The sequence below is a fragment of the Arachis stenosperma genome, chromosome 10 (assembly GCF_014773155.1).
Source record: "Arachis stenosperma cultivar V10309 chromosome 10, arast.V10309.gnm1.PFL2, whole genome shotgun sequence".
Classification (NCBI taxonomy): Eukaryota; Viridiplantae; Streptophyta; class Magnoliopsida; order Fabales; family Fabaceae; genus Arachis; species Arachis stenosperma.
This window is the reverse complement of record NC_080386.1, coordinates 9,113,818-9,127,536: the sequence shown is the minus strand read 5'-3', so window position 1 is coordinate 9,127,536 and position 13,719 is coordinate 9,113,818. Positions and strand designations below refer to the sequence as shown.

The 13,719-nt window shown below is 32.1% G+C and overlaps 1 protein-coding gene across 3 annotated transcripts; it reads right to left on the bottom strand.

Moving 5' to 3' along the window:
• Window positions 1–1,868: 1,868 nt before the first annotated feature.
• Window positions 1,869–12,793, bottom strand: LOC130956522 (urease). 3 transcript variants are annotated; one of them, XM_057883573.1, is made up of 19 exons: window positions 12,562–12,793; window positions 12,282–12,453; window positions 11,366–11,439; window positions 11,145–11,190; window positions 10,174–10,279; window positions 9,406–9,551; window positions 8,497–8,607; window positions 8,240–8,403; window positions 7,761–8,142; window positions 7,574–7,682; window positions 7,202–7,341; window positions 6,924–7,061; window positions 6,759–6,850; window positions 6,295–6,424; window positions 6,041–6,199; window positions 5,591–5,764; window positions 4,980–5,114; window positions 4,593–4,664; window positions 1,869–2,224 (listed from the first exon to the last, which is right to left on the bottom strand). In XM_057883573.1, exons 2-19 carry the CDS (start codon window positions 12,405–12,407, stop codon window positions 2,003–2,005), a joined length of 2,526 nt encoding a protein of 841 aa, XP_057739556.1. In that variant the 5' UTR covers window positions 12,408–12,453; window positions 12,562–12,793; the 3' UTR covers window positions 1,869–2,002. The 3 variants fall into 3 exon arrangements, 2 of the variants coding, with proteins under 2 accessions (XP_057739556.1, XP_057739557.1); XM_057883574.1 differs by having other exon boundaries at window positions 9,406–9,500; XR_009077139.1 differs by having other exon boundaries at window positions 2,067–2,224; window positions 4,980–5,122.
• Window positions 12,794–13,719: the final 926 nt, after the last annotated feature.

Below are 13,719 nucleotides of genomic sequence, written 5' to 3'. Positions count from 1 at the left end.
GCGAGCAGAGAAGAAAAACGCGAATAGAGAAAAACGACAAATTTTACTAAGAAGAATTTGAAAGAAGAAGGAGGAAGAGGAGAAATACTATTCTTGTTGATTGAAAGTTGATCATCATTTATTCACCACATGTACATTGTTCGGTTTGGTGGCCTTTGTGATTTCGGTTCACCAAATGAATGTTGTTCGGTTCAGTGACCTCCTTTTACTTTGTTCAATGTTTAAGATTATTGTGATAGCATGCAGCAATCATTCCCTAGATGTCTCAACGTAATAACCTCATTCAACTGATTTGAAGTTGAATCATTCATTGTTTCCATTTAGAAGTGTAGATCGAAGAAGAAAACGAAGAAGAAGAGGAACGACAGAGCTTATCACGTTGAATTCAATGAAGATCAATAATGAAAAATGCGAGCAGAGAAGAAAAACGCGAATAGAGGAGAACGACGAATTTTATTAGGTTAAAGAAGAAGAAGAACGAAAACGCAATACGTTATATGAAGCACGTGTATAACAAACAACTGTGGGGTAGAGAACGCGGATGTGGAGGAAGTTACTTGGATCACATCCATGTATTTTTTACATGGATGTAGAGCTTTTCCCTTTTTATCGCGAGTACACACGCCATGCAAATGTAAGAGAGAGAGGCGTCCAGCATCCAACAAAACAATATGTATTTTGATTTGGTGATTTCTTCGATACCCAATTAATTTGAGGGTATTACATACATTTCTTACATGTTCCAATTAATTGGTGACATGTGTATTCATTAATTCCAATCAGCAAATGAATTTTTAATTTTTAAAAATAAAAATTAATAAATTTAATACATGTATAAAATACTGTATATATAGATATCTTAATACACTGTACATACATTTAAGTTTGGTTAATATATGTATAAAATACTTTATATATACATATCTTAATAGTTAATATACTGTACATACATTTAAGTCTAGTTAAATTAAACCACCATATATGCTAAACTTTAAATAAATTATTTTAAAGAGAAAAAAGAAAAAGAATTAGAATTGGGTTATTGTATATGCTGCTGAAGAAAGAGAGAAGAACATAGAACCCTAACCTTTTTCATCTAATTTCATCTTCTCTCTTTTCTATATTCACAAAAAAAATTTGTTTTTGTTTTCTTCCCTCTCCTTCACTCTCAGGATATACCTTCTTTTTTCTCCTTCTAATCTTCAAAAGTCATCGATCTTGTTGCTGTAACCCAAAACAATCGATTGATCTTTTTATTGTTCTTTTTTTTTCTTCAATAAAAACACAGAAGACGAAAACGAATTTTTTTAATATAAAAAGAAAAAAAATGAAATTAGATGAAAAGAATTAGGTTTATGTTCTTCCCTCTTTCTCCAGCAACATATACAACGATTCAATTCTAATTTTTTTAAATAATTTATTTAAGCTTTACCACGTATGGTGGTTTGATTTAACCGAACTTAAATGTATGTATAGTGTATTAAGATATGTATATATACATTATTTTATACATGTATTAAATTTATTAATTTTTATTTTTAAAAATTAAAAATTCATTTGCTGATTGAAATTAATGAATACACATGTCACCAATTAATTGGAACATATAAGAAGGGTAGGTAATACCCTCAAATTAATTGGGTATCGAAAAAATCACCTTTTGATTTTTGTTTTCAAATTAACTTTTTAGTTAACGTATTTTGCGCACCTTTTACTATGTATTCTTGTAGTAGTTGTAAAATAGTTCTTGATATTGAAATAGCAGAACCCGAGATTATATTATTTCGAAATTGCATGATGCATGATGCATCTAATGCATCATTTTTCATTTCTGTACTGTTAAGTTCAAATGAATCATACCGAAGGGATTGTGAAGGAAAAAAAGTATATCATCAATCATGTTGAAGGCAGTGCAGCTTGACGAATGACACATCCTAAGACCGAAAGTTTATTACACAAGAGGTTCATACAAACCGGAATAAACAAAATGTGAAATTTGAGATCAAAAGAGGAAGTAATTCCTAGAAAGGGGAATGGTCGTGGCCGGAGAGCAGGCTAGAACCTCTCCGTCCGCTGTAACGGTGTATGATTCTGGGTCGACAGTGATCTCCGGGAGAGAGTCATTGAGTTTCATGTCAAGTTTGGTGAGCCTCCTCACATTCTCAACGGCTTCCACTCTCTTGTGAAGTCCATACAAGTCTTTTACTTTGTTCCGTGAAGCAGCCTGCTTGCAAACATACCAACAAATCGACATTGTGGCGTCAATGTCTGCCTTTGGAGTGGGAAAAAAAAAAACGTGGATGTGCAGGGTGTTTGTGTGTTCTCAACTGGATAAATACTTCTATGTTTCTAGAGTATATTTGAAGCTTGCTCACAATTAAACTACTAAAAAATTCAAATATATGTGTTATTTCTTAAAAACATAAAAAAACAAACTTAATTTAAAAATTAGGATAATAATTCGGAAGATAAGTTAGGACTCCCAATCATTTTACAAATGAAAATAAGCGCCTGTAGATATATGTGCTTTAGGAACGTACAATCTTTGTACAAAAATGCTATTTGTACAGCAAAATTAACCACTAAAATTAGCTACTAATATATTTATGTATGAATACATGTGTAGTTTAATTTATTTTTATATGTATTTATATTACAATATGTATTTTATACTAATGGTTGATTTTAGTAGCTGATTTTGTTGTACACGTAGCATGGTTGTTCTTCATGCATGCATCTATATAAGAAAGGGAATTAGGGAAATAACTCTTCTCATTATGAAATTTACATGACTGTCTTGCGTGTGTTTTCATCCATTAATTTCTCTTATAGGTAACATTTGGGTAATATAGTTTAAATTATGGCTTAATTATTCTATCCATCCTTGTAGTTTTACCAAATTTTGGATTAAGACCTGACGGTTTAAAAATTTGTAACTGAGTCTCTATATTAAATACAAATTTCAACTAGGTCCTAATTTACTATTTTTTATTAAAAATTGCAAAATATTCTCCGAATAGTCGCTTTTGTGTTTGTTTATGATGAATAGTACAATATTCCAAAAGACAAATACTCTTAAGATTATTGTGTTAGTTTAGTAAGGACGAGAATAATTTTTTTATTTTTTTTTCTCCTACTTGAATCAAATTAGTCTCTCGAATAAAATTCGAGATCTTGCCATTATACACATGCTGATGTGGCAGAAAATTTTCTGCATAGAAGTCCGTGCTAAACGAAAAATGCTCAATCTAGTCCTTGTGTGTAACAAGATTGAGTCATTTTGGCATTTGTACTTTTAAGTGAACCAAATTAGTTTGTAAGGCTGCATTTGTTTACAAGTACAGGATATTGAGATAGGAACACAAAAACACAAAATCATATTTGAGAGATGAAACATGGATAGAAATATTGTATTTAGAGACGTTGAATTAGTGTATTTTGTATCCATCCTAACAGGAAGGACACGGAGACACTAACAAAGAACACAACTTATTTTTTGTTTTTTCTTTTATATTCTTGTTAATTTTTCATAATTATATTTTTATTATTATATTTTTTTTCAAATTTTTTGAATGAGAATAAATTAGATTTTCATAATTTTTTTTAGTTTATTGCCAAATAAAATACAAGAACACTAAAATTTGTGTCTTTATCCTTTGTGTCTTATTTTCAGTGTCTTGTCTTATTCTGTTCTCAAAACCAAAGGCAGCCTAAGTTACCGAGGGAGTCAAATTTGTCCTCTCTTCCTCTTGAAAGCTAGCAACTATTGTGTTGATTGTAAGTTTCGGGTTATTTTTTATGTCAAGTAGCCTTTTTATGGATGAGATTTATGTTACCGCATTGCCAATTTCTGATTTATTAATATGAATATCAAAACTAGCTGTAAATGATAAAAATTTACAAACACACAGAATTCATAACTTTCATAATCTACTGTGATGATCTTTTGGAAACTATGTCCAGGTGGTCTTTTTTGTGTAAAATTATACTCGTTTATAGTTTGCCTTGTATTCATATTAAATAAATCATAAACTGGAACTGTGCTAACATAAATCATATATCGAAGGTGTCATTACTTAATTTGGAATACAGATATTTTTCCCTAAAAACCTACTTGAAATTAACATTTTATGCGCACAAAATAACCTAAAACTTGCAATCAACACAACAATCGCTAGCTTCCGAGAAGAGAGGACCAATTGATTCCAATGGTAACATACAAGGACTACTTTGGTTCAATTAAAAGTATAGGACCAAAATGATTCAGTGTTACATACAGGGACTAAATTAGCATTTTTTGTTTAGCGCAGACTCCTCCATGTCACTAAACATGCCACGTCAGTATGTGTTAAGGGTGTGATAACGAATTCTGGTCTGATTTGCTTCACGTTAGTAATCTATGGGGACTAATTTAATCCAATTAAAAGTAAAGGACCAAAATGACTAATCTTATAGAAACTAAATTGAGCATTACCCCAGAGACTAATAGAGTAATTAAATTAATCGTGAAAATTATGCGTCACAAAATCATTTAAAATTTAATGAGGGATCAAATCTCTTGCAAAAGATAGAGAAAAAGAGGGGTTGCATACCTTGCTCACGAAAGCAATAGAGTGTGCACTGCTAGCCTTGCCGAATGCTACGAACATAGGCCTCATTATGACCTAAATAATTGTGTTTCATAGTTTAGTTTGAACTAGTTCCAAGGAGAAAACAAACAAGTAACGAAGTGTAGACTAAGATCGTATTTGCGAGTTAGAGTTTTGGCGGGGAAGGGATAAAAGAAAAGGGTTTAAAGAGTAAAAAGAACTTCACTTTACAGTTCATGCCCTTCAGTTTCCTTTAATCCCCTCCAAACCCCGAATTATTTCAATAAAATTAATGTCAGGCTAGTTAATGTGTAAGTATTTAGCATTAACCACAAACTACAACCCTAAACAAAGCAGAACGCTCTTTAAAAAATAGACTTAAAATTTTACCGGTTCGGGGGTTGGGATGCTAGCATTTGGGTCACCCATGTTAGCCCATGCAACCTCCCCACCTTTGATTACCATTTCTGGTTTTGCTCCAAAAAATGACGGCTTCCATAACACAAGATCAGCTAACTTCCCCACCTGCAAAACTGGATATGAATGTGGCACTTGGAATAATATATAAAAAATAAAAAAGGATCAGCATCAGCTTTAACGCCAACTTTTAATACCTCAATTAAGTTAAACTAAGCCAAAAAAAAAAGCGGCAAACTACTTAGAGAAAGTTACCATAAGAGCCACTAAATACTAGTGCTGTATAACTGGCACCACCCATTAATTATGAATACTACCTCCAATTTTGGAGATAGGTGTATAATACAAATAGAGGAACATAGTGCTTTCTGGAATTCAAGGGTCACTTTGTTAAGGCATTTAATCTCCTCATTTTGTTCATGTTTCTTCTCTTTTCTCTCTTTGTATCAATATCCACATGATTTCATCAGTCATGACATTTGCATTCATGTCTTTTCATGGGAAATGACACAAATTCTGCATGTATTTTGCCCTGGAAAATTCTTGGTTAGATTGATAAAGCACTAAACATTTAAACATCATACCTCAACTGAACCAATGTGTTGAGAGAAGCCATTTGCTATAGCTGGATTTATAGTGTACTTCGCAACATATCGTTTGATCCGACAGTTGTCATTGTCATTGTCCAAATCACCAGGTTTAAGTGGTCCTCTTTGCAACTTCATCTTACTGGCAGTTTGCCATGTTCTACTAATAACCTAAGGAAGAAACCAATCCAACATCACATTCCCTAGGATAAAAAAAATTAATCTTGATTTTCATGAGTAATTTTTCTGGAGAAATTTGAGACATTCATAGTTAGTATTCCACACAATTTTTTAAATGAGATAATAGCATAGAGATATTTTAAGAAATTGAGAAAAATGCTACAAGAACACATCATTTCATATAAAGATTTAATTTGGCACTATTCAGCATTATATTTCTATTTTCCATGATGGAAGAGTCTAGAATTAAGTCTTAAATTGATGGACCTCGCCAATTCGACCCATAGCCTGTGAATCAGAAGCTATTATGCTAATTGCCCCCATATCATGCAAAATATCTTCAGCAGCAATTGTTTCGGCCCTGATCCTTGATTCGGCAAAAGCTACATCCTCTGGAATATTCTTATCAAGATGATGACATACCATCTGTACATCATTGAACTCTAAATTCAGAAGCAAATTGCACAAGCTACATTACTTCTTAGTAATTTTGCTTCAAACCAACATGTCAAGGTTCATACCAACATGTCAAGATGCTCATCTATGGTATTAGACGTATAAGGGCGTGTGGGATTTGTTGATGAGGGCAAAACATTCTTCACACCACATACTTTGATGATATCAGGGGCATGGCCACCGCCTGCACCTTCACTGCCCAAGAAAACAACAGATAAAATTAAAGAATTGATCAATCAACATGGGTAAACAAAGAATGAAAACCACACCCTCATCAACTTCCGTGGGCCAGAAAGAAGAGGTTCAAAGACAAACAGATAAATATATGTAAAGGCATAGGACAAGCATAGAACTATTATTATATAATGGGAAAAGCAAAGGTTTAAACCAATCACCGATTTTGCAGTCAAATTATATATTATCTCCATTAATTCCTCTTTATATAGCATATAAATGTCTCTGCTTTTATACAAAATTATTTTTTGTTAGGAAAAAATAAAAAGAAAAGCAGTTCAAAGATAGTCTATACCTGTGATAAGTATGAATAGTTCTTCCTTTAAATGAATCAATTGTATGTTCCACAAATCCAGATTCATTCAACGTATCAGTATGTATATTAACCTGGTATAACAAAAGTTAATAAATCAATCAAATATACAATAGCAAATAAGTGAATATAATAAGTGAGATGTGCCTGGATATCATATTGTTCCGCAATGGTTAAACAACTATCTATTGCAGCAGGTGTAGTTCCCCAATCCTCATGCAGCTTCAGTCCCATAGCTCCTGCCCTGATTATGTCATGTAGGTCCTCAGGCTTAGCACTGTTCCCCTGAAGCAACAAACAGAAGGTTTACTTTAATTGAATTTTGAAAATAGAAAGAGATTCTATACTCTTCACAAAACGAGAAAATTTGTGCTTCAAAAAGAAGCAGCAGCACAATTTTATACATCAAACAAAAGAAAACACACTTTGCCTGTGAAACCAAAGTTTAGAGGCAGGTCATCCGTTGATTGCAGCATCATTTTCATCTGAATTGGAGCCGGCGTACAAGTAGTAGCACGTGTTCCATCAGCTGGTCCTGTTCCTCCTCCAACTAATGTAGTGATACCTATACACAAGGTAGAAAAAGGATCCCAATTAATAATTTGGTGAAAGAAAGAAAATTGCCAAACTAATAAGAAATCAGATAGAGACTAAAGTTTCAATACAAAATATGATAATAATATTGAAGCACGGTGAACCAATCACAAGTATCTCCCAGCACACTAGGACATGTTAAGTATTTGAAATACATGTAACCACGACTTTCAGTAGAAGTTATTTCCACATATGAAACTCACCACTTGATATGGCTTCATATGCTAATTGAGGGCATATAAAATGCACATGAGAATCTATGGCCCCAGCTGTTACAATCAAACCCTCTCCAGCAATAGCTTCAGTGTTAGCCTAAAAATAGAAGATGTGAGTTTAAATTGTATCATAGCAATTCAACTTGCTGTGTCCAATATCGTTAAAGGAAGTTACCCCAATGATCATATTATTAGGAAGTATTCCGTTCATGATGTCTGGATTTCCTGTTTTTCCAATCAAGATGATTCGGCCATCTTTGATACCAATATCTGCCTTGATAATTCCAGTATAATCAATTATCACAGCATTTGTTATAACAGTATCCAAGCAGTGAGCAGATGGATGGCCGCATGACTGACCCATTCCATCTCTTATGACTTTCCCCCCTCCGAAAACACATTCATCACCATAGGCAGTAAAATCATTTTCAATTTCCGCAAACAAGTCAGTATCACCAAGACGGATTTTGTCACCAGTAGTAGGGCCATACTTGTTAGCATATTCCTCTAGAGGAATTTCTGTAGTAAGTGAATCGTCTTCCCCGGTAATACCTTCCCTGGGAAATTCAAATTTGACATTTGAGAAATTTTCATTCACTCTTGACAAAGATGCAGGAAAAGTTATATAAACTACATCAATAACAAATCATAAACCTTGCATTTTCCTCTTCCATATGCCCGAATTGTCGTGTCTTCACAGCCTCCATGGCTGCTACACAATTGGAAACAGTAACCGGCCCATCAGCAATGTTATTACCTCCTCTGATGACTTGGTTACCTCCAATGCTTACAAGTACAACACTTTTACATTCCCCGGGCTATCAAATGTATAAAAGAGTAAAAAATTCAAAGAAATATGCATTCCAATTACTATATCAAATTTGAAAACTGATAATGATTTAGAATTCCACCTCAAAGCGTGTTGCAGTCCCTGCAGCTATATTGAGGCGCATGCCATATGCTTTCTTTCTATCAAAGGTTAAGTAGGGATTTACTTCAATAAAATGGTAGTGACTGCCAACCTGAAAATTTTCAGAATGTTACAAAGTGGTTGATAATGAGATTTTAAGTTTTAGCTATTATTCTGATAGAATTGGATGTGTTTACAAGAGAGGAATACTATCTATGTAAATAATGAAAGTGAAACCCTAATCCTAGTTAAAATAAGGAAATGATCATGAAATAATAGTAGGTATCTCATCCACCAATCAGCCATCACTGTATTTTTGTATTTTATTTGTATTTCGATTATATTGTTTATAAAGTTTAATTATAAATGTAAATCTAGTTTGATTATATTATTTATGCACTTTTTTTCATAAATGTGAATATAGAGTTATTCTATATTCCTAAATGGGTGATTTCTGATGTCCATGTAGCAATTATTCTTTTTCAGAAACTAAACTCTTTAGGACGATATTTAGACAAGCTTCACTATTTACTGAAATATAAAATTAACAAGAAAAACTCAAAAGCCTCTACTTTTTGAAATAAGTATAGCCGAAAGATGGTACATTGCTGGATCAGAGGGATCAACAAGATGCACATGCTCACAATACATATTGTCATACATCCCTCGATAATAGATCCGAAAATCATTTTACATAACTAGTACCAACTGAGTAGCATTGATTGAAAACACTTAAGATATTCAATTTGTGCACAGTTTATATTGCTGCAATTAGAAGTGTTGGCACTAAGATAAATTATTGCATATTCCAAACATTTTTAACATGGCATGAATAAGTTTCCCATTCTCAAGAAAAATAAACAAAGATGCATAAATTTATCAGACATGTTTGTCATTTGTAAGCAAACACCTGAATTGGCCTGTCTCCCTTGTTGACAACTTTGAGAAGTACAGCCTTTCTTCCAGGGTTAAGAACTAGGCTTCCACTTCTACATATTATTTCACCTGGAATTCTATTATCTTCTTCATTATCGGGAAACTTGTCAAGTGAAGGTACTGTGAACACAGTTTCCGTGCATCAATGAAAATGTTAATGTAAGTAAGGCTTCAATTTGTGCTTTGCAGTTTTGTAACTCAACTAAACAAAAAAGTTCTCCAATATCAAACTGCATTACAAGTGATTGAAAAATTGCAGTCTGAGCACTATAATTCTATTGCAAGATATTTTGGGTGCACAATAGAGAGACAGGAATATATATTGGCTTATCTATATAAGTTTTCTTGCCTTGCAATATATAGTCACTATTTAAATTAAAAGCACACACTATTGGAGTTGTAGGCAAATCAATGACCTTTTGGGGGGAATAAATGCTTCAAATTAGATGATAACAATTTTGTCTCCCACTACATTAATATATAAACAAGACAACAGATTTCTCCTTTGCCTAAAAAATTAGAAATATTGATATTAATCAACAACTAAAAATTATATAAGAATTTTAATCAGGGGTTAAGTACAAATAAAATTATAAAAGAAATAGTTTGTAAAACTTATATCTTGTTAATCTGCAAAGACGGTACATGCAACATTTGATTAGAGAAAAAGATGCTTAGATATGGAAGCATTAAGTAGATATATAATAAAACATCTATCTTTAAGATCATATACAAGGCATACCTGGAAGAAAAGAACCAAACAATGCTTTCTCAAGGTTTCCATTCTCGCAAGCAACTGGGTCATGAACAGTGATTAACTTAGTCCCATCACGAAAAGTGGCTTCAACCTACATTCAAATTTATGCAATAAGATGATACCAGGAGGATGAGGGAGACTAAAATGTACTAACACATTACAAAAGAATTGACCTACTTGTATAGTTTTATCCTTTTACTTTTAAGAGCCATATTAACGAGAATAACAGGGGTCAAAATACATTTAGAATTTTGTTCGCAAATCTGACTTAAATCACATATAAAACGTAAATTCCGCCTAGTTACAATGCTTGGTTATTATTGTCGTCATTGTTGTATCTCGGCATTAGACATGAAGATTGCCAATCTTGAAGAATTGTGAAGAATTTAGGGTCAAGGAAACACAGAAAGATAAAACACATATAACACTGAATACATTGTTGATGGATGACATGATACAAAAATCAAATCCTAATACCTCTTAATTAAACTAATGAATAGATCAAATACTAGTAACCTAGTAATAGTAGTACAGGCCCAATTCCACTAACATCATTAATGATTTCTAAGATTTTCCTACTCGATTAGAAGATTAATTGAATTAATTGAGTCCACAATATACTTTGGATATGCTCTAGATTGGTTTACAGGCATTTTCAAATATTCTCCAACATCTCGCAGTAACAAGTTAACCTTTTGAATCGACAACAAAAATAATTTTAAAAAGAGGAATGCTAGAGGATCAGCATAATTTATTGTTTTTAGCCAGCAGTGGATCAGCATAATTTATTGTTTTTAGCCAGCAGTTAGCCGGCAATGTTTAAAAGTGTGGCCTAAAAGTATGTTGTTGGATTACTAGACTAAAGGAATTGGACTAGTGGCTAAAAATGCTGATAAAAAAACAATAAATTCTGCTGGCCCTTAAGCTTTTCTCTTTTAAAAATGTAGCCACATTACCTGAACAGCATCCAAGAGATGTGGAACAGAAGGAAGAACTTGTCTCCTGTTGAATAAAAGGTGTGAGGACAAAATTTTTAAAGACTAGAGAACTGGTTCATTCCTCTTCTGATACTACCGAACAATATCAATTCAAAGAGATGAAATCTCAAACTAGTAATAATAATTATGATTAACAAGCATAGGCAATCATCACCAGATAACCTAAATTGACATAGTACCTTCCTAAGAGTTCTCTCCCAATGCACATTAGTTCTGCCACAGTCTTCTCACCATCGCGAACAAATTCCAGAATCTATGGAATATGAAAAACAAAAATTAAATTATATATTTCCCAAAACCATAGGTATCTTCAACATGAGACAATTATGTTGAACTTTAGAATCATTTTCATGGTAAAGCTAGCTCTCTTGGTGGGGATTTACTCAATCCGCAGTAATTAAATTAAGGGTTTGTTTGTTTCAGCAATTTCTTACAGAAAAAAGAAAACAACTCTCACGTCTTATTATATCTAATATACTTTGTTATGTATTACTTCCGTACTCCAGTGTATATATACTCTTGTAAACCAAATAACAATACACAATACAATTCCTTTTTCACTTTTGTATTGTAATATGGTATTCCAGTGAAAAAGGAATTGTATTGTGTATTGTTATTTGGTTTACAAGAGTATATATACACTGGAGTACGGAAGTAATACATAACAAAGTATATTAGATATAATACGTCTTTGAATTTTATGTATAACTTGAGACCTTGTTTAAGGAAATTAAGGGTGCCTTTGTTTCAGTGTGTTTATTTATTTATTTATTTTTACTGAAAAAAGAAGTCAACTTCAAGAATTTGATTATAATGTATAAACTAATAATAAAAAAGATGAAAGAAATAAAAAGATAGAAATCAAGTTGTAAAATTACTTTACGAAATCAGAAACCAACGCACCCTAAGTATGTACCACTTAAACCAACTCCATTTGGACAAATTAAATTAAATCATATCATATATAATATATCAACCTTCAAAGGGTTAAGAATTTGGCTTCTGTATGCAATTGACAGTGGAATCCTTAACAGATTACAAAACTTTTCATGCAGAAAAGATAAAAAAAAAAAAAAAGCAGAGAAGCAAAACTACCTGTGTTGCTATAAGAGCAATAGCTTCGGTATAATTGAGTCTTAAACCACGAGCAAGGCGTTTCTGTGCAAGGAATCCAGCATTGTGCAGTTCTAGTTTCTCTATCTCTCTTGGACTCAGTTTCATTTCTCTAAGTGTTCGATAAAAGTCCTCAACGAAATACTACCAGTAACTGAGGAAATTTCAGTATTAGTAAACAAAAAAACGAAAGCGAAAGTACTGGCTAGATTCACATTCTGATTCTGAAATAAAATAATGAAGAACGAGTGATTGTTATTACCAGAGAAAAAAGAAAGGTTGAATTGTTGTGGAAGAGCTTTGATAATGGAGCACTGGAAGTAACGCGTGATTGGTGAATCAAAGTCCAAGCTATGTAAATTGTAAACAATTCATTTCTCATTTCTCCTCTCTCACACTAACATGTCGTCTGTCGGATGCTCATCGAATTTTGGCTGGGTTTGTTTAGGAGTACTTGGACTAACAACACCAAGTATTATGTTTGGTAGCTTACTAGCTTCGGATTGAAAATAAAATTTTAATCTTACTATATAATTGTTAGTTTTTTAGTATTTTTAAAAAGTTAAGATATAAATAAAAATATTATGTTCAGAAATATTAAATTAATATATTTTATATTTTTTTGATAAAAAATATAAAAATATTAATAAAAGATATAATTTTTTATTATTTTAATTAAATTTTTATAATTATATTTTTTATTATTATATGTTTTTTAATTTATTTTTATAAAAAAAATAAAAAAAAAATTAGATTCAATTAATCTCTACATTCAAGTCATTTAACTAACCAAGTCCAACTAAGTAATTTTAACCTAAGTCACTTTCACGTGCCACTACCTCTAACAAATTTTTGACTTAACGCACAAATATATATAACTATCTTTTTCATCTGGATTTTGTTTGTTTTTTTGAATTTTCTTAGTATTTTCTGCATTCTCTACGTTCTCTTCCTTCTATGCGTTCTCTTCTTATTCTGTGTTATTTTCGTTTTTTGTGATTTCTTCGTCCAAGACCAATACTCTTTTATCTGATTTGAAGACCAAGATCAATTTTTTGAAATCAAGTAGTGAAATCAAGTTTGAACAAGTATTTCGTTTTCAAAGACAATGAATGATTTAAGTTCAGACTGTCAATTAAACCAGGACGAATTGGATTATTGTTTTGAATTGAATCAAGTGGCTGAGTTGTGGTTCGAATCTAATTAATGTAATTCTGTTTATAGTTTATGATTCTGTAGTTAAATAATTTTGTTTTTGTTTGAGAAAATTGATGTTCATGGTTGATGGTTTGAATTTGAATGTAATGTAGGAGTTCTGAATCTAAATTATTATTTTGATGAATCTGTTTCGTTTTCAATTTTGATGCATTTAAAATTATAATTTGGTTTACTTTTGAAATGATTTCGGTGTATTTTCAAG